The sequence below is a fragment of the Struthio camelus genome, chromosome Z (assembly GCF_040807025.1).
Source record: "Struthio camelus isolate bStrCam1 chromosome Z, bStrCam1.hap1, whole genome shotgun sequence".
Lineage (NCBI taxonomy): Eukaryota > Metazoa > Chordata > Aves > Struthioniformes > Struthionidae > Struthio > Struthio camelus.
The window spans coordinates 42,323,031-42,341,764 of record NC_090982.1 but is presented as its reverse complement, the minus strand read 5'-3'; the positions used below and the strand labels follow the sequence as shown (position 1 = coordinate 42,341,764).

The window sequence follows — 18,734 nt, the reverse complement described above, 5'->3', positions numbered from 1 at the left end:
TTAGTATTCTTATTCCTAATCTATAGCAGGAAGAAAATATATCATAAATTCTATTCCTGATTGATATCACATCAGCAGTGGTTATGAATACATACATGTATTGTTTGGAAAACATGGAAGGTTTGGAATACAAAATGCATCGCAAATCAACTTGAAAAATGTCAAACTAGAATCTCTGCATGAGAAACGATTCAAACCCTGAAATGAAGCTGATTAATAATTGGGAGAGCACACAGGGATATACAACAGGAAAATGAAAAAGCATGTTTGGGTTCTCCATTTTCTCCATTAGAGGCAGAGAAGCAGTCATTTGCTTGCTAATTGCTAGCGCCAAGACTTCTGAGCACGTATCTAGACAACTTACTGGAAAGCTTCAAACAGCATAGGTGTCTAGCGGAAAAAAATCTGGAAGAACTACCACATGTAACAGCTTAGCCAATGTAAAGTAAGAGGAAAATAAGGTACATGCATACAAATATCTAAAGGGAAGAAGCATCAAAGGAACTGAAGAATCATCTGCTGAAGTACAAAGCTTGCTAGGCTGAACATTGAGATGAAATTAAAATAAAGACATTTAACATGCTCATTAAAAAAACAGTTGATGCTAAAATATATTAAATATATTACGGCATACCTATGGCATACGGCTACAGAAAATAATGCCAACAACTCATACTTTATCAGAAGCTATTTAGAGGAGAAAAAGGCAATTTTCGTTGTATATACAATCATCCTGCAGCAGAAATGAGATATAGAAACTGCCAAAAAGACAGTTACAGCACTTTTGTCACAAAGTTTTACCTAATACAAGTGCCAATTGTGCATTTACATTGGTAATAACAGTAAAAAATTTCCTTAAAAAAGCACAATTTTGGCAGGCCCCAGTGAACCCTGACATGCTTTTCCATTTCATATAGGCATATCCCAAACATTGAGAAATACAGCTTTAGGGTATTTACTGCAACTTTTTTTTTTTTTTTTTTTTTTTTAAAGTGAAAGCTTAGGGCAGTTCTCCCAGTTGCAGCCTCCCTGCTGACAGGTCAAGGTAGGGCCTTACTGCAATCACAACAGCAGCGTAAAGCCTTTGTTATAGGCCACCACGTCACCCAGAGCAAACCAGCACGCCCCTAAATGGTCCATCCAGCAAATAGCGTGCAAATCACAGTCAGCCTCTTCGCCCCCCCTTGGGAAGGCAGGATTCTGGGGCAGCCGTGGGAGCACAGCAAAAGAAACTCTCATTGCTATTAAATGATCCATAGCTATTTTCATTGTTCATGCTGTCACAATTAAAACGGCGACAGCGTGACAACGGCTGCAGATTTTCAGGTGGATTTGTGGAACAAACCAGCAAGCTTGCAGCCTGGCTCTATACACAATTAAAATGAACAGACTACAGAGACAGATGAAGTCCCCTCTGACCCCAGCCATGTTGATGTTTACATATGTACCTCCCCACTCAGCTGCAGATAAGGAATGACAGACACTACCACAAATTAGTGAAGGTCAATAGAGCAGGAGGCAGCAGTTAATCAATTACAAAAGCAAACCCTCTGTTAAAGTACCAAGTCCTGTGTTTTCTCAGGATTATCAACTGCCCAAGTCATGGAGTCTAAAAAATTGACCTGTTTTTCCCTCATCTAATTGACTGAGGCCTGGAATTGCATGAACTTTAGGTGTGCTAGAATTTAAGTTTCAATATCACGTACCAAAAGGCAGGCATCTAATCAGTCTGTCATCAGGTCTAATGGATGCTTCTATGACATGGAGTTGCACTCAACCATGACAAAAATCTTTACTTTCAAGAAGGTGCTTACAAAGGAAGAGGGGGAAAAAAAAACTGCTACAGGCTATGTATGAACTCTGCTGCGGGCTAGTAAAGTTGCAATAGCAAAGTAGTTCTTGTGTGAAGAACAGGAATTGAATTATGAACACGAGTAAACACTTTCCTCAGATGTGTTCTTCCTGGCAGAGAGATAATGAAAATCATGAAGTTAATTTTCTTCAGGTAGCAAGGGGTATTTCCGCTCCCCCACCCCGATTCATTCCCCAGAACCTGTCTCAAAACCCTAAATAGCCTTACAGATTTGCGTTTTCCTCCATAGCTCAGTGGGTCATCTACATAACTATTTGAGCCCTTTAAAAAGCCACATACAACTTCAAGACTTTCTAGTTTTTTGACAATTAAGTACGTTAAGCTTAAAACTTCAAATGGCCTTCCAGTGAAGCACCTCAGGGCTTGCTCCTAGTGATAAATAGCCACAATTGCTGCTGTAGCTGAAAGGAGCTGCTGATTCGCAGCAGCACTTTTAGCCAAGACCCTTGTCTGTGCGCTTGAACTTAGTCACTACTGCTGTGTTTATAAATGTTCAACAATGCTCTCAAGTACTATTTGACACATAGGTTTTCAAAGGAACTCAAAGCCACCCAAATCTCATCACAAGACTTGGCACCTAACAAAATCTCAGCCCAAACCAGTAGGTACCTTACTGTTTGTTGTTGTCCACATCTGTGAAGAAAAGTGTAACCGGATATCAAGAGCCTACTAAGTTGAGACACATGAACTCTGTTTAACTCAAGGATCTACATCCCTCTTAAATTATATTCGCTGAAGTTAGAATGGGGACAGGAGCTGTAGAACTCCACTTCTAAATGTTTTTCAGTATGAGAGAACAGATATCCAAAAAAAGAATGAAAACTGAGACAAATTCCAAAAACGTACCTTCTGTGTACAATTCCACATACACTCATAACGTGTTATGTGATTTCTCCTTTGGAGGAAGCAATTGCCAGGGTTTACCACTGATTAATTCTACTTGAAAATATATTATACATAAAGGTCCTCCAGTAGTACACCATGACGTACAGCCCCAGCAAAGGGATTCTTACGACATCAGAAACTATAAGACAGAAGCTTAAAAAGCACATTCTCAAAAGCTCAGAGTGAAATTACAGCCTTCATTTATGCATACATTGATGACAAAGTATGCGTACAAGCATGCATGTGTATTTGATATACACAACTTGATAAATCAACTTCCAAATCCACCCAGTTTCCCATTGCTGTACCAGCACTTTCTCAGCTCCAGGAAACCTCTAATCACATTTTTCAGTGTCTCTGTAGGACTGGGAAATTTCCTAGCTATTCTCCTTCTCTCCCAGTTACACTCTTACTGAAGCCTTACTAACAACACGTCTCCACTGAACTGTCATTGTTTTTCAGTCTCACGACCGATTCTCAACCATCTGAACTCAGTCTTCCTCCCAGTATCATCCTGCTATTTCTGGACTAAAGAATCCATTCTATCACCATAGAAGATAAATCCTCTAACAGGCAGATCAATTTATTTGCTACGATTCACTTGTAACATGAGAAAAGTTACTCAAAAATTCAAAATTATTTTTCAACATCCTTAAAAGCAGCACACTTCAAACGCACACCAGGAAACTCATGTTTTATAACAATAGTTTCAGTGCTTACAGATGTTCAGAAGTGAGCATCCAGTACAATCTGAAAAGCATTCAAATAACACTGTTTGGTACCACATAAGGCTATCTAGACTATCTAGATCTACAGTAAAACTTAAAGGAAAATGGAATCAATTTAGTCATTGACATGATTCTGTTATAGTCTTAAACTGTCACAGACGCGAACCTTTCAGTGGCAGATAAAGAACAATGAAAAATAAGTAGACTTTAAGTGACCTGTTGATCAGGTCTAGTATGCCGTATAGCTCCATTAAGCTTCTGCTTAGCAGGTTTGTTTCCTAGCAACCTTTAATGAACTTCAGTTTCTCTTGAGTTCTCATATAGTTTTTATGGGAGTTCCCAACCGCTCTGCCAACACTTTACCAGTGTTGTCATCTACAGTCAACTTTTGCATAAATATTCCCATTCCAAAGCACAACTGCTTACACAACAACAACAAAAACTAAGTAAATATCAGAAGCCTATACCCCTGTTACACACAGCCGCTAATTAAAACAAATAACTAGCATAAGTAAAAGTGACTTTCAGCAGGATTAGCATTCCAAACTATGGGATTCCCTTGGGGTCTTAGAGAAATCAGAACGCAAAGTTTCATTTTAATCAAAGATGGTATTTTCTCACTAGATAGAACGTTAACAAACACTAAGGCACAAGCTGAAAAGGTTAAAACACCCTCCAGCTTTGTTCATTATTAAACATTAACTGTGCTTAAGCTCCTTTCCAAGGAAGGTATAACATCAGTTTTGTAGTCACTTTCAGTGCAAAGAAATTTTATGCCAAATAAAATTATGTTCAAGAAAACATCTAAATATTGTATTTCCTTCAACCATTGAAGTCTTGGCTCCTTGTCCAAAGAGGCATGAGAAAAACTACAGGGGGCAGGGGGGAAGGATGGGGAGGAGAACAAGCTGCCTTACGGATCTGTGCCTTGAGGCACCCTGTCCCTGCCGTGCGCGTTAGCGGGTTCAAGTGTTTCCAGTCAGTTCTCCTGCATCAGACACGCACTGCACGTGGAGCAGGCAGAGCCCAGAGGGGACCAGTGGTGAAACCAGGAGGCCCGAGACACCTTCAGTGACCTTGTTGCAGAGCCATATAAGCTAGATATCAGTAAACACCTCCACCCACGCGCCTCCGCTTGCTGAACGCTGTGCACGCTCGTTGTGCCTGCGGCACAGGGTCAGAGCACACTGACCGCGTCCGTGCTGGAAAAGGCAAGGCCCACTCCTGTTCCATCTCCTGCCTTGCACTTCAGCTTCCTCAAAGAGAAGTAGACTTACACCAAAGCAGAGGCCTCGTTCATACCAACATGCAAACGACTGAGGGACAGGATTTAAATAAAACAAGAGAGCACCAGCATGACCGTATAAACATGCCCTTATACGTCCCCTCTAATTTGAGCAACATGGAGAGACTCCTTACAAGAGGCAAACCTTAAGCTGGCTAGCAGTCATTAATAGCTTTCTCTTTAGCATTTATTGTGCTATGATCTGATAAAACATCAGTTAACATACATGAAAGCCAAAGAGGTCCCTTAATATAAAATTAGTAAGACCTTCCTGAGGAGCAAGTTTAAAACATAAAAGCATACAGAAAACAGATGCCACAACAATACATAATTGTATGTTGCAGTTAAATGATTTAAAAGACTATCTTAAACATTGCAGTTTCATACTGACATGAGTCCTTTGGAGCAAAGGAAATGGAAAGTGTTGCTAGTGATCTTTGAAAGCGATGTTAATAGAAAGTGGTTAGCGCAGTAAGGCAAGTGAAAGAACTAATTTATATGCAGTTAAACTCCAGGGACTCTGAGAAATAATTCTTGAGTGTGTCCAAGCAAGAGAGAGACAGAAGTAAGAGAAAGGTTCTGATAATTTATTAGTTGGGAAAACGAGCTAATCTGTTTTTTAGCAAGTAGTCAGACAAAAGCCAAAGGCATTTGAACACAGCTTTTCATAGAAGTGGGTCAGCCTGCGTCCTAATTTGGGAAGGGATGTCAAGAGGAAAAACCAAGGAGGGCAGAAAATAATTCTTAGTCAGAAGATGCTGAAAATCAAGGAGAGGACAGAGGAGAGTGAAAGGCTGAAGAAACCCAAGCAGTCCTAAGCAGGCATCCGCAGTATCTCAAGCTTTTGTAAAGTGTAAGCAGTGTTTGCAACTTATAAGAACTAGTAGTTTGCTATAAATTGCAGCTTGAATGAGAAGCCTGTAGCATGTGTACCAACCCAGTTTCTCTGCTTCAGAGAGACAAGTCTCTGAAGAGAATGGAAAAAGGCGTTAATACAAACTATGTTCTTTATGCTAATGCTACAGATTTCCCCCCCCCCCAGGTACTTTCGCAGGGACAAGCTCAAAGGCTAGTACGACCTACACTGCTCCAGAGAACATGCAAAGCTAACTGGATAGCTCACAGACTTGAAAAACACAATCACAAAATGCCAACGCCATAACAATGTTCTAAGTTAACCACTTGACCTTGCAGCTTGTCTGAGAGAAGCACATGGCAGGTTACCATGTCCCCGATAAGAAATACTTGTTAGCCTGCAGCAACTACACCTGACATCTTTTTGTTCATATCATTAACTAAAAAACATACTCACCATAGACGCAATGAGATTTCTTTTAAAGAATAAAATACATTGAAATCTTTTGTTTTATTCCACAAGTCCCAGGTTCTGTGGGCTGAAATTGAATTTAACCTATTACCTTGAACTCAGATTTAAAAAAAAATCCTTAAAAGAAATTGGAAACTATAAGAGGTCTGAATTTCAGATACTCTTGCTAAAGCGGTAATTAAATTTCTGTGGAATGACATCTACTTTTCTTCAACTATGCCGTACTGTTCCTTGCATCCTTTTGAATTCATGACCTATGCATCAGAGAGCACTATAAATACTGTGTGTGTTTTTTTTTTTTTTTTTAAGCATAGACTTTTGATCCAAGGAGCCCTGAAATATAAACATGTTACAGCAGTTCCCTGTATCAATGCACTCTAAGCAACATTAAATTAAAGTTACTGACATACAGAGCACTAAAATATTTTTTGCCATAGTTGGTTTAATTGTATACATGTCTTGTAAGGTACATTACAAAAGACAAAGGCAGCATGCAAGAGCTATATATAATATTGTTGCCTTAATAAACAGCAGTACTGAAATAGATAAATCACAATTCACCCATTAACTTTTCAGTAACTTCTTCCAAGCACAAAGCAAGTACATTAGCAGTTTTTGAAACCAAAATCAGGATGTAGAAATTAAGTAACCTTTGTAAATTCCTCACAGATTCTCAGATAAAATGCATGCAGAACTGGGACCTATTTGAACAACAAATTTTTAACTTGTTTAATAAATATGGAAATTAAAACAATTTTTTGTATTTACTATGCATTTCTTGCATAAGCTACCATAGTTAATTTTAAGGTATTTCATTTCTATTAAACCTATCTTCTGCTCTTGCTGACAAACATTAGCACCAACAAGTTCAACTCTTCAGGAAGCACAGCAATGTAAAAGGGTGTTTATCTGCCTCTTCCCTATAGTCGTTCCAGACCTATCTGTAAAACGTTGACACCGCATTCTCTTTTATAAGCCAATTCAACTTGCCGGAGAAATGGAGGCTGGTACTACTTCAGGCAACATAGACCATCCATTTAGTTCTGTTTTAAAGCAGACTATTTGTGACAGCTTCAGAAGCTATATACACAGGCGCTGTGTGGGATTTCAGTCGAGCCGCACTTCTGCCTATCCAAACTCATTAATACTTAACCATGAGCATTAAGACTACCATGCATTTTACATGGGATGCTCTGGTTCCAACATGATTTCTTCACCGAATCACTGGCCAGTGAGGCACTTGCTCCTATCTTACCTGAATTATTCATGAGGTGTTCCCCTCTAGAAATCAACTTAACTGGAAAAGCCACTCTGCAGAAAACTCCTGTCATATTTTATTTTTTCCCCTGAATTAAGCTCTAATGTAGTCAAGAGCACTAGATTTTTTCCCCTGAAGAAGAAATTACGTTTGAAGCTTTCATTCATGAATGTCTATTGCCTGCCACACATCAACAATAGCATCTCAGATTGAAAGGAGAGAAGTCTGTATTGCGAATCACAAGGTTCCCAAAAATTAGTGAATAAATGCAAATAGGTAGAATTGAATAACATTTTGATATACATAGATAAATAACATTATCTCTGGAATACCTACTTCTATGACCTACTAATTTTTTCCAAGTAATCAATATGATAGTAACTTACATGAGGTGGGGGGAGGGAAATCAGGTGGTACAGCTGGAGAAACTATTCCTACCATTATTATAGAAAGCTAATGTTTCATTGTCAAAGTCTGAGACGAATACAAAGAATCATTATGTCAGAAATAGGCTTCTGTCTCCTATGGTTGCTTCAGCAATGTTGGAGGCAGAATGCACCCTGCGTACTACAGGCATAAAACTGAAGCTAGCTATAAAACTTGCAGTGAACTCAATCCGAATAACCAAAACTTCATCCAAAGCTTCACAAAGGCAAAGTTCACTTGTCTGCAAAGGACAGCACAGGACCATGTTTTAGTGCTGCCATAGAATATAATGGTAAAGACTTCAAGCTACTTCTCTGAAAGGTGTAACATTCACCTCGCAGCTTTTATAACATGAAAATGCTAGCAACTCAGAGTAGGTACAAATTACAAGGTCTAAAATCTCAGGATCTGCAACTAACTTGTACCTCTCTTCAGATCCAATCCAACTTCTTCAGTAATTTCCTCCTTGCTCCCAAATTTGTTTATAGTTACCATAAAAAAAAGCATAAACCCCCGAAACCTGCAACTCTCCCACAAGTAAATACTTACAAAATTGAGAGCACTAGATATTGTTACAGAAAACAAAGATGGCTGCGTCCGTAAGCAAAACCTTAAGAGTGACACCTTGCGTTTTTCTCTCCTGTTGTGGATATGTACCACTATGAAGTAGGTATTATTTTTTCATATACACCCTGTGAAAGCAACAGTAATGCAGATGAGTTATTAGTTTACAATGCTGCCAGTTAAGTGAATCACTTCTGTTGGATTTAAAATCCATTACTTCCTCTGGCGGTGAAGCCTTAACACACTTAACAGGGAACTTACCCTAAAGAAGCTGCATCTATCCCCAGACTCGTTTTTATAGTGATAGCATATAGTGTTACAAGACGTTTGAGTTACACAGTGTTCATGCCCCTTTCCCTCCCGCTTTGAAGGGACACGTGCATCCAGAGATACAGAGAAGGAACTGTCCCTGTTTTCCTTCAATAGAAAGGCTGTGACTCTGCTTGCACCTTGTGAAGGGCACGTAAACGACGATCTCCCTTTGCTTGCTCCCAGGCAAGGTACAAAGCCCGTTCCTTAAGAGCTGACTTTCATATTTTGGTCCTTCACTATTTGACAAACACAGACTTTTTTGTTTCTCCCTTTTCAAATAAAACTCTGTTGAAGAGGAACTGCAACAGAAACTTACACTCACACTGGCTTCTCTTTCCTCATGTTAAAAACGTACCACGCCCCAGCAATGCCAGAACAGGTCTGTAAAACATGATTTGCGACTCCACTGTGACCATGGGGTCAAAAAGAAAACATGATTGGTGTCTGAGCAGAGAAGTAGTGGTGATTTCATTTCTCAGGAAGACACAGAAATTCAGTCTGCCCTATTAAAGAACATGAAGCTCTTACAGATCACAGGGAGACCATCAATATGATTCACAGATCAAAGAACTGTTGTCTGTTTTAGGGGAGGCAGATGAGTAAAGCAACACACAAGAATCTAACAACTATTCTAAGATCCATCAAAATACGTATTTTCTCTACTAGCAGATGTCTGTTCAAAAACAAAGACAATTCTTTTGAATAAGGAAAGGGGTCACAAATTGAAAGTGTTCACTATTTTAGCTAAGATCCGAGTATCACCTACCAGTAACAAATGCCATTAACACAATCCATAATGAAACAGAACAACCAGCAATACTCCAGTTCTGCATAGTTTCATTACATTCAAATGAGAAGACAAACAGCCCTACTCCATACACACTCTTAGTCAAAAAGGAAATCCATGCAGCCTTTCTAGGGAAAATTACATAAAACCATTTTTTCATCTGAATTTAGTTTTCCCTCACAGTAGCAACTGCATGTTTGGCATACACTAGCACATCTAGCACAGACTTAAGCCATCTTATCTAATACCAGCACTCAAAAGAACAAGACAACTAGATGCTGTGCAAAACTGAAAATCCCTTAGAAGAGATTTACCAGTATAATAAACTAACATAACTTGATAAATTAATATACTGTAGTGTCACTTTTCCTCATTTTCTACTGCTAGGAACTATGGAAAAGGTTCATATGCAGACCTTAGTTCAGCGAGTGCTTAATCACAACCAGTACATGACCCATTCTTCAACACTCATTAGAAAAAGTTTACCTGATGCCTTTCATCTAACCATCTGTTGTACTTGTAAGTTTTCACAGGCCTCCATCAGCAAAAGGAAAACGTGAAGCTAGAATCAATAACCATTCTTTAATAAAGGCAAATTCTAAAGAAACTATTTTAAATCTGATGTTAATTCATATATTTACAACATAAGTTAACTGTGTTACATACATATGTATGTGCATATATGCAAAAAAATTACACATTAATTTGCCCAATTCTGTAGGTTGCTCTGCTCCTCTAACACAAAGAAGTAGATTTGTCTTAATAGGCTTTAAATTATTTGTATACACTCTGCTGTATGTCTTCATTAAGGCTTAATCCCAATATTCAAGCCCAATTAACTTTGCTTGGTTAAAACACCCTTCACATGGCAGAGGAAGTCCCAGTTTCAGTTCAGCTATAACAGCTAAAATTTGTTACCTGTCCTCACAGGCGCACTAGGGCTCAGCAGAGCATATGGTTTGCTACAGCTAGGAAGGTTTTTAGTTATAACTCAGAGGCAGAGAGAACAGTTCAAAGCTACTTCCAACTGAGCCTCTGCTGGCTATGCCATCTATGACACAAGATGTGCAGGATGCAGGCAAACACAATCCAAGCTGTTAGGACAACCCTAGTATTAACACCAAGCTATGGCAATGTGTATCAAGCTTTCTACCAGCCTTATCATAGCAACAGAGGCAGCTTTCATCTGAACCCCTAAATCTACTTTTCTCTTTACCCCATTCTCTCCACAAAAAAGCAAGCTCTCAGAAGAGGAAATACTAGGGTTTTGGAGGGATTGTGACAAGGGACACAAGGAAGCAAGCTGGCAGCTAAGGGAGTATGGGAGCCCCTCAAGTGCACATTTTGTAGCAGGCAGAACATGAAGAAAGGTCACGCAAGGAAAGAACCAGCTTTGTTTGAACTTGAGGGCAAGAAATTGGAGAAGGAAACCGTAAGGGTGAGAAACATGAGGAAAAGACCATTACTGCTAGTAGGGCACAACTTCGGGAGGCGCAGCGCTTGGGCGATGCTGGAGTACAGGAACACAAGCAGGTTTGTGGGGTGGGAAACAAGCCAGCAACTAGTGCAGAAAGCATGAAGGAAGCTGAGGTTGACATGTTTCAGAGCTACAGTCAGAGAAATTTGGTCTTCATGCAAGTCTCAATGGATAACAAAAGAATCTTCTTCAGAAAGGCACAAGAGAAGCCACACTTCTTCCTCACTTGAGTGGTGCAAAAAAGACACAGCACTGGAATCAGCTTACATCCTTGTGATACTAGCATATGTGAACTTACTTCAGTGCAGAAGCAGCGGCACACGACCATAGTAAATGAAATCTTTTATTGCTTTGAAGCAGAAACAAATATGTAATTTATGTGCGTTCATGTATATAGGTACAATAAACAAGCCTCAAGGGAAAAACATGAGCCATTACACCTTTAAAAGTTCAGTTTTTATTTAAATTTTAAAACCAAAACTTGTGTGGAAACACAGCATGAACAATTTTTAACCTAAATTCAGAAGAAAACCCTTGGTCTAAAAATAATTTTTACCCTTTTCTGAAGTCAGTTAAAGAGTTAGAAAGTGATTTGTTTTTGTTTTTCACTTAACAGAAAACTAATAAAAAGAGAAATTGCTTGGAGTACTTCAACACCATCGCCTAGCTAGAGCTCCAGTGGGGTTACGAGACAATGAGAGTAAAACCTGAAGGCAAAAAGAAACTTATATTTTTTCTGGGCCAGTGTTAACTTTTAATTTGAAGCTTTCTAAACAAAATCTTTTTGGTGTGTTCTTAAAGATTTTTTTGCCTTATCATTTTTTAAACTTCCTCTTACATATTATGAAAATATGCAGATTTAAGAATTCCCACCTCTGCAAATTGTTACGTATGCTCAGAAGCCTATCCATGTCACCGATTCCCCAAAGCATGACAGTAGCATTCGGAAGGCAGATTTCAATATTGGCAAGTACAGAATGGACAAGGACAAAGGATCAAACATTAAAAGCAAACATATTCTTCTTCTTAGCCAATATCTTGTCAAAGTGGTGCTTTTGACTCATTACTCTTTCAGTAAGTGAAACAGATTGACCATTAAAGCACAAAATAAAACTGCTAATTAAATTTATTTTAACAAAAATGCATGCAAAGACTCCTACTTAAACCCCTGTCTCAAGAGTTTGGAATTTGGAGAACCCATTTCTTTGACATAATTTAGAGGTAAATCCTGAATCCAAAAGCCCTTAAAACACACTTTCTAAACTCTTAAAAGTATTTTTCTACTGCATATATATTTCTAAAGCCACACAAGTTTCACCAACAATTAAAAAAACCTTATTTTATGTTTTTAATAGCATCAAACAAATCCTTAATCTGAGATTGAATTTCATATGGCTACCATGCTGCATCTAAATGGTCATTCTATTATTGCCAAAAAAAGGACTGCAAAAAGCTCAAAAATAAGACATCTGGAAGTTACAGTGAATTATTTTTCATTCCTTCAGCAACTACTGCACAGTGATTGATCTTCTGGTACTGTACAACATAAAGAATTAGCAATTAAAGGCTTCCATGTGTCCAGCAATACAATCCTACAAATCCTGTTAACCACAGGAGAAAAATTTAGAAGAACAGCCTCAATCAACAGGATTATTCACATCACTAAAATATGCTTACATGACTACTGTGAAATTTGTCCTTTACTGAATGACATGAAGCCTCTAAACTCTCAAACTGTGCACACAAAAGTATTTAATGCAGGATAAGTCAATTAAGACAACTATTTTTTGATCCTGTAATTCTAAGGCATTTTGCAGATGTCTGAAGCCCAGGCAGTAAAATAAGTTTCTTTTTGTTCTTCATAATACAAGTTCACGTTCTATGAAAAGACATATTTAGCCTTCTGTTTAGGGAAATAACTTTCGCACACTAGGTCTAAGGATGCCCTATTATTCTAGATGGGTCTAGAAGAAGGCAAACTAAATTAACAGATACAACATTAAGTGTTAACATCTTCCAACTGTGTAAACATGGCATTAACTATGAAGCCCAATACCTTGTTTTCCTTTATCAGGAAAACTTGGACATGTCTATACCTCGTCCTGGAGCATGGAGGAAAGATTTGCATCCCAGCACCAGTCATACCAGCCCTAGAGCAGGAAGCAGCACCACACACCCAACACGGTGCACAGGCAAGTTGCACAAGACTGCAACTTCAGCTTGTCAATTCCTGCACTGGGCTCTGCTACAGGAATAACCATGCCTTTTCTCTGTTCCAATGAGGAGTGCATCTACACAATAATTAATCGCATTAGACTGTTCTGCTTCAGATTTGTCAAAACTAATTCGGGTTTACTGATGTTAGCAAAAGATATACGCTTTATCTAGACCAGAAGAGAATAAGGTTATATAAACTTCGCTAAGATAGCCAGACAAATTAAATTGTTAATCCATGCCTAAACGAAAGGTCACTGTCAGCTCAGGGTTAGTTAAAACTTATTAGCTAATCTCTGACCTAATTTTGACCTCTTCTGTTAATTGTAGAAATACTTCCAAGTTAATATATTGGTGAGCTTTGTATACCCCCACTTCTGTGGTTTCTTTCCTTGCAGGTCATAAATTAAAGACAAAAATCTCTGTAGTCTAAGAATAATTGAAACCTGAGTAGCTCTATGTTGTTACCTAGAGCAGAACTGATAGTAGAGACAAGCATTAAGCATTTTAATCTGTTTCATGAAGGAAGCATTTATAAACATGAAGAAAGGAATGTCAAAGCCTTTATTTCACCTTTCTTTTCTTACAGATTATAAAATGTTACTTCACAGTGAATGTTACTTTGAAACACCCAATTCTTCTGCTTCCTAGTGCTTCCCATAAGAAAGAAGTACAGTTATATTTTGCATGGAAGAGAGAAACTAATTAAACAACACACGTTAATGGATCTGCAAACATGTTAGAAGTTTGTATCCAGAAATAACCATTTGCCATTGAGTGATACTTCTGAAAGGGCTATTCACATTGGGCTTGTTTAATCCCTTCAATAATACAATTGTTGTAGGACAGGTATAGGTGTGTATATACACATCATCTGTATTTTGCCTTTCCTAGGCAGATAAAAACAGTTTTTGCTCAAGTAAAAAGTGAAGAACCTGAGCTCCAGTTACAATAATTATACCTCTACATTCACTTTCCCCCCTTTTCTCCCCCCCCCACCCCCAACTCCCACCTAAATCAAAAGTATTCAGGTTCTGGTAAAAATACATACGGGCTGATCTTAATAAAGTCTGAGGGATAAACTAAATCTGACAATCTTGTAAAAGGCATATAAATTTACAAAAAGAAATTCTAATAGTGTAAGAAATGAAAGTCTCAGAGTTTACAAAGCTATACAAATATTGCCTAAATAATATAAGGAATTACAGTTTGAAAACCTACTGTAATTAGATATTACAATACGCAACAGAAATTCAATATACTCTTAAATGCTGGAGCCTTACCATTGCATTATGTTCAAATTCCTCTTTGAGGACTGACAAAAGCTTCTCCAAAGTATATTTATCCAGTCATATTGAGGATCACTCTTCACTCAAGAGAGAACATAACTCTAAATTATTCTCAGAATTTTTTTCTATAGGAAATAGGAAGAATGATCTTTTACCATTTGAACAAAGGCACCTGGCCTTTTGCAAAATGAAAAGGCTCATCCAATAAAAAGTTATTTTATTACCATATGGACTGCTGTTTGGATTAAATCCAGACTCATTTGCTAGCTTCAAATAAACTACATTTCACTATCAGCATAGTTTTCCTAGATTTTAACATTAGTTACCAAAAGTTCCATTCTTCTGAGTTTGCGTTTATTCTTTGGCATGGGCTTGTCATATAGGCCATTTTTGAGAAGATGCTCCTTGCTGTGATGGATCTGGGCACCATGCTGAAGCTGGAAAGAACATAAAGCTTGAAGTGGACGGAGCATAGTCTGCAGAAAAACAGGGGAGAAAAAAACCCAACTTCTTAGTAAGCCATGATGGAGACATCACTTACTCCAGTTTTTGTGTTTGAGGGCTACTATTAAAATTGCTGGTTGAATATAATTTATGCAGAACCAGTGGGGTCATAGTGGGTACAAATGAATAAGAGACATACTAAAAAAGCCACACAATAGAGACACATCCAACCGCTGTCATTCCTTGCTCCTCTCTCAAACCTCCTTGCTCTCGTCTTTAGCTCCAGCTGCATTATGTAGAGCTATGGTTTTACTTCACCTTAGCAATGGACTACGATCAATTACCATGACTCAGTCAACAAGTGGTAATAAAACAAATGACTAAATTGTTCGTGGTTGCATAAAAATACCTTAAGGCAGCATTTTAGAAAGAGAAAAGGGTCTCATGTTCAAAGTAGCTGGGCTGCTATCCTGGAGACTGGATTTCATCCCTGTCTGCCCCTACTGATATTACATAAGGCTAATTAAACCACTTGAGATAAGTTTAAGTGGTTACTAACTGCAGGTTCTTCATTTTCTGGTTGCATGGCTTATTATTCAGCCTCATGTACAGATGTGTAAAGCAATCACACATGTAACTCAGTCAGCAGGAACCGAGTTCAATCAAAAAAACGTAACTCTTCTGTGCACACTAAAAAGCCAAGTGACTTATACTGGGCATCAAATTAATCAGCCATTCTTAACTTCCATTCTTCTGGACCTCAATGCACCACCTTTATGCTGGGAAAGGCAGCCCTCACTTAATTCAGAGAGATTATTAAAAGAGTTCACTGATGTTGATCAAACTCCGCAGTATCGTAACATCTGTAGGAGCACTTTGAGAAGTTGACAGTTTTGTCTGAGAAGTAGGCTGGAGCAAATACCAAGCGGCAGGGACAAAACAGTACAAGGCAGGGAGTTGTAGACACTAAGAAAGTATTCTTCCTGGGCATGAATGAGACAGCAGGTCAAATGAAGAAAAAGTATGCCAACATTGTCCTAGCACACCAAAGGAAACAAAATGAAATATGCAAATCTGACTTTGATTTCACTATTTCTCATTGTTTTGTATTTAGCTTCTACAATAACTGTATTCTTTCAGCATAACAGCATATGATATCAGCGCTGTCACAGAAGTACACAACTTTCTGGGAAAGTTTCTCTACCCAGATTTCAAATTTCTGAGCCACATTTTCCTGTAGGGCCACACACTGCATCATAATCTGGTTCTTAAGGCAACTGACTTAGCATTGAGGTGACTCTCTAATGTCACAGGGCAGACTGTCATTTATGGCATTCTGCCATTCATCCTTGCAAATCCAAATTGAAGGAGGATTACTGGAGAAAAAAGGGGAAGGGATGGTATATTCTACATTTAGCCAATTGCACATGCAATTTTTTGCCCTGGGAACCATTTTAATTGATGACCAAGTATTAAAACATTCATTATTTGATGGAGAAAAATACCAACACCTGCAGTGGATACCAGAATGCAATGAACACATGGATGAGCTTTCAGTCTCTTTCTACAGACACCTCTGGACTACTCTTAGATTTTTTTTTTTTTTTTTTTAAGAGGCTTATACATTGACATTCTTTAATTTGGAATAAACGTAAGTACTGTTAAGTCCTCCAGTTTAAATTAATTTCCTCCAATGACACTAAATTGCTATAAACTGATTGGTAATAATGAAGAGGTAAGCCAGCGGGTTGCGTCCCCTAAGATGCTGGCAATCCACGGGGCATGCTTATAAAAGCGGTTTATCTTCAGTCTAGTTACAGGGTGTATTCAGTCCCTGCAGCCTAACTCTTGCAAAGAAAAACTTGTTATTTTCCATATAGTAATATTTGATTGCCCATCCTGAATTGGATCAGCTTTTGTTTTCTGAGATCATCTTGCTGTGTTTTCATTTCTAGAAGATCATTTAAAAATATTTATCTATTCAAAAGGTAAGTTATTTATCTCCAGTAAGTATTACGAGACTAATAAAAAGCTACTAAGGAAATGAATCATGGCAGATCATTACATTAACTTGCTTTAGAATCTAACAGCAGCCATTCTCAACAACATTTGTTAGTCCAGTAATTTCAAATTCAGATCTCAGCTAAGCAAATTACCTATAAGAGGCAGTTAAAAGGCTAATTAAGGACAGAAATTTTACTGATGCTACTTTTCAAAATTTAAGTTTCCTTAAATCTTGGATATACTTTTCCTTCTAAATAAATTCTATCCAAACCTATTTTAGTTAGAGGCTCTTGGGGATTTCTGATAGCAACTCAAATAATTCTACTCCTCATTATTAGATTACATAGCCACTTGTAAACATGATAACTTGTAAAAGAAAATTTAAAGGTTTCTATTCTGTATTCAAGTGAAATAATCCTTTTTTCTTGGGGGGGGGGGGGGAGAGTATATACATCCCCCCCATATATATGTATTATGTACAGTGTGTAGGATGAAAAGACTGACTAAATTGATTTAGGTTTCATCTCCCACTAGGGAGAAGCACAAGAAAGTCAAAGGCACAAAGCTTTCAAGATTCAGCACAAAAATTTCATTCCAAACACAAATTGCCACATCATTCAGTACCAATGAATCCCTAATCAACTCAATCATCATGCTTTTTTGCCTTCATGAAAATTATGTTACAGAATGATTATAGGCTATAATCACAGCCAATTTTACTAGTATTTTCTGTCGATACAAAATACTAGTCATACTTTTAGAGGAAATACAACTTTGGTAACATAAGCGTACAACACGTAAAGCTCATGTGTTACGACAACTAAGCATAAAGTTCGTTTAACTAGTACATAAAACAGTAGGTTTTGATAAGCTACAGTTAAGAAATGAGCAAAGAAAAATGTTAAAAATATCAACAACAGGTTATATTAGTGCAATTCAGCATATTACAAATGCCTTGTGCACAGTCTGTGGAAGTTGTTGCACAGTATTGCAGTAAAAGCATCAAGTGAACTTCAGAAAACATCACAGGAAGAGATACTCGTAAGCCACATGCATTATTTGTCCTGCTACATACACAACAGTGCTTCTTCCAATTATTTTGGGCTAAGTGTACAGATGAACAGACTTTGAGTCATCACCCTTCTCAAGAGATTTCAAAGAGGAGAAAGGAGGTTTAAGAAAGTGGTAGAGGGTGGAAGATAATCTTATAGGAAAGAAAATGGGGTAGAAGGAGAGAAGGAACTGCAGGACACAAGGACCGCTAAGATAAAAATGCATAAAAGGTAGAAGAGAAATAGTGAATGAAGTAGAAAAAAGGAAGACAGAAGGAAGAGTGAGCAACAGGTACAGGAAAAAGGAAATGCAAATCCTGTGACACGAACCTGTAGACAGCGCAACATGAACATAAAAGTGAACTGACTGGGAAAAGTGCTAGACAAAGAAGAAAAAGGAAAAAAGGAACGGAGGTGACAAGTTACGAATGTAGCAGCTCTCAATAATCAATATATTGTTCCATATACAAAACATGCTGCCAGAGACAGAATTAGTCCATCAGATAAATAATCTGCATTCAGCCTTGAGGGTCATGCCAATACCAAATACATTCTGTTACAGGAGATATCTGACACTAACTGGTACTTTAAATACAACCCAAGCAAGATTTTTATGCCTGAACCTTGCCAAGGTTTATCTTGAGACAACTCCTCACAATAAAAAAGCCTATCTAATCCCATTATTGATATAGGAGTATAAACACTGTACCACAATTCAATGTACTGAAAATAACATCAAAATAAAAATCAAGGGCATTGTACCTTACAAGTTCTCTCAACAGTTTGACAGCAACATTGAATAAGCCTAG

General features: G+C 38.0%; 1 protein-coding gene across 6 annotated transcripts in view; it reads right to left on the bottom strand.

The window, feature by feature from the left end:
- LOC138064505 (tRNA-uridine aminocarboxypropyltransferase 2-like) overlaps positions 1-18,734 on the bottom strand; it is a 121,260-nt gene that overhangs the window by 11,504 nt on the left and 91,022 nt on the right. For 2 of the 6 annotated variants that reach the window (XR_011137769.1, XM_068927383.1), the window contains exon 6: positions 14,752-14,901. Coding sequence is in view for 3 of the 6 variants with exons in the window: in XM_068927383.1 (XP_068783484.1) it covers positions 14,752-14,901 (150 nt within the window). In the remaining 3 variants the exon portion in view is untranslated. Of the gene's footprint in view, positions 1-13,683; positions 14,902-18,734 lie in introns of those variants that run through there. The other 4 variants (XR_011137767.1, XM_068927381.1, XR_011137768.1 and 1 more) reach the window with 4 other exon arrangements.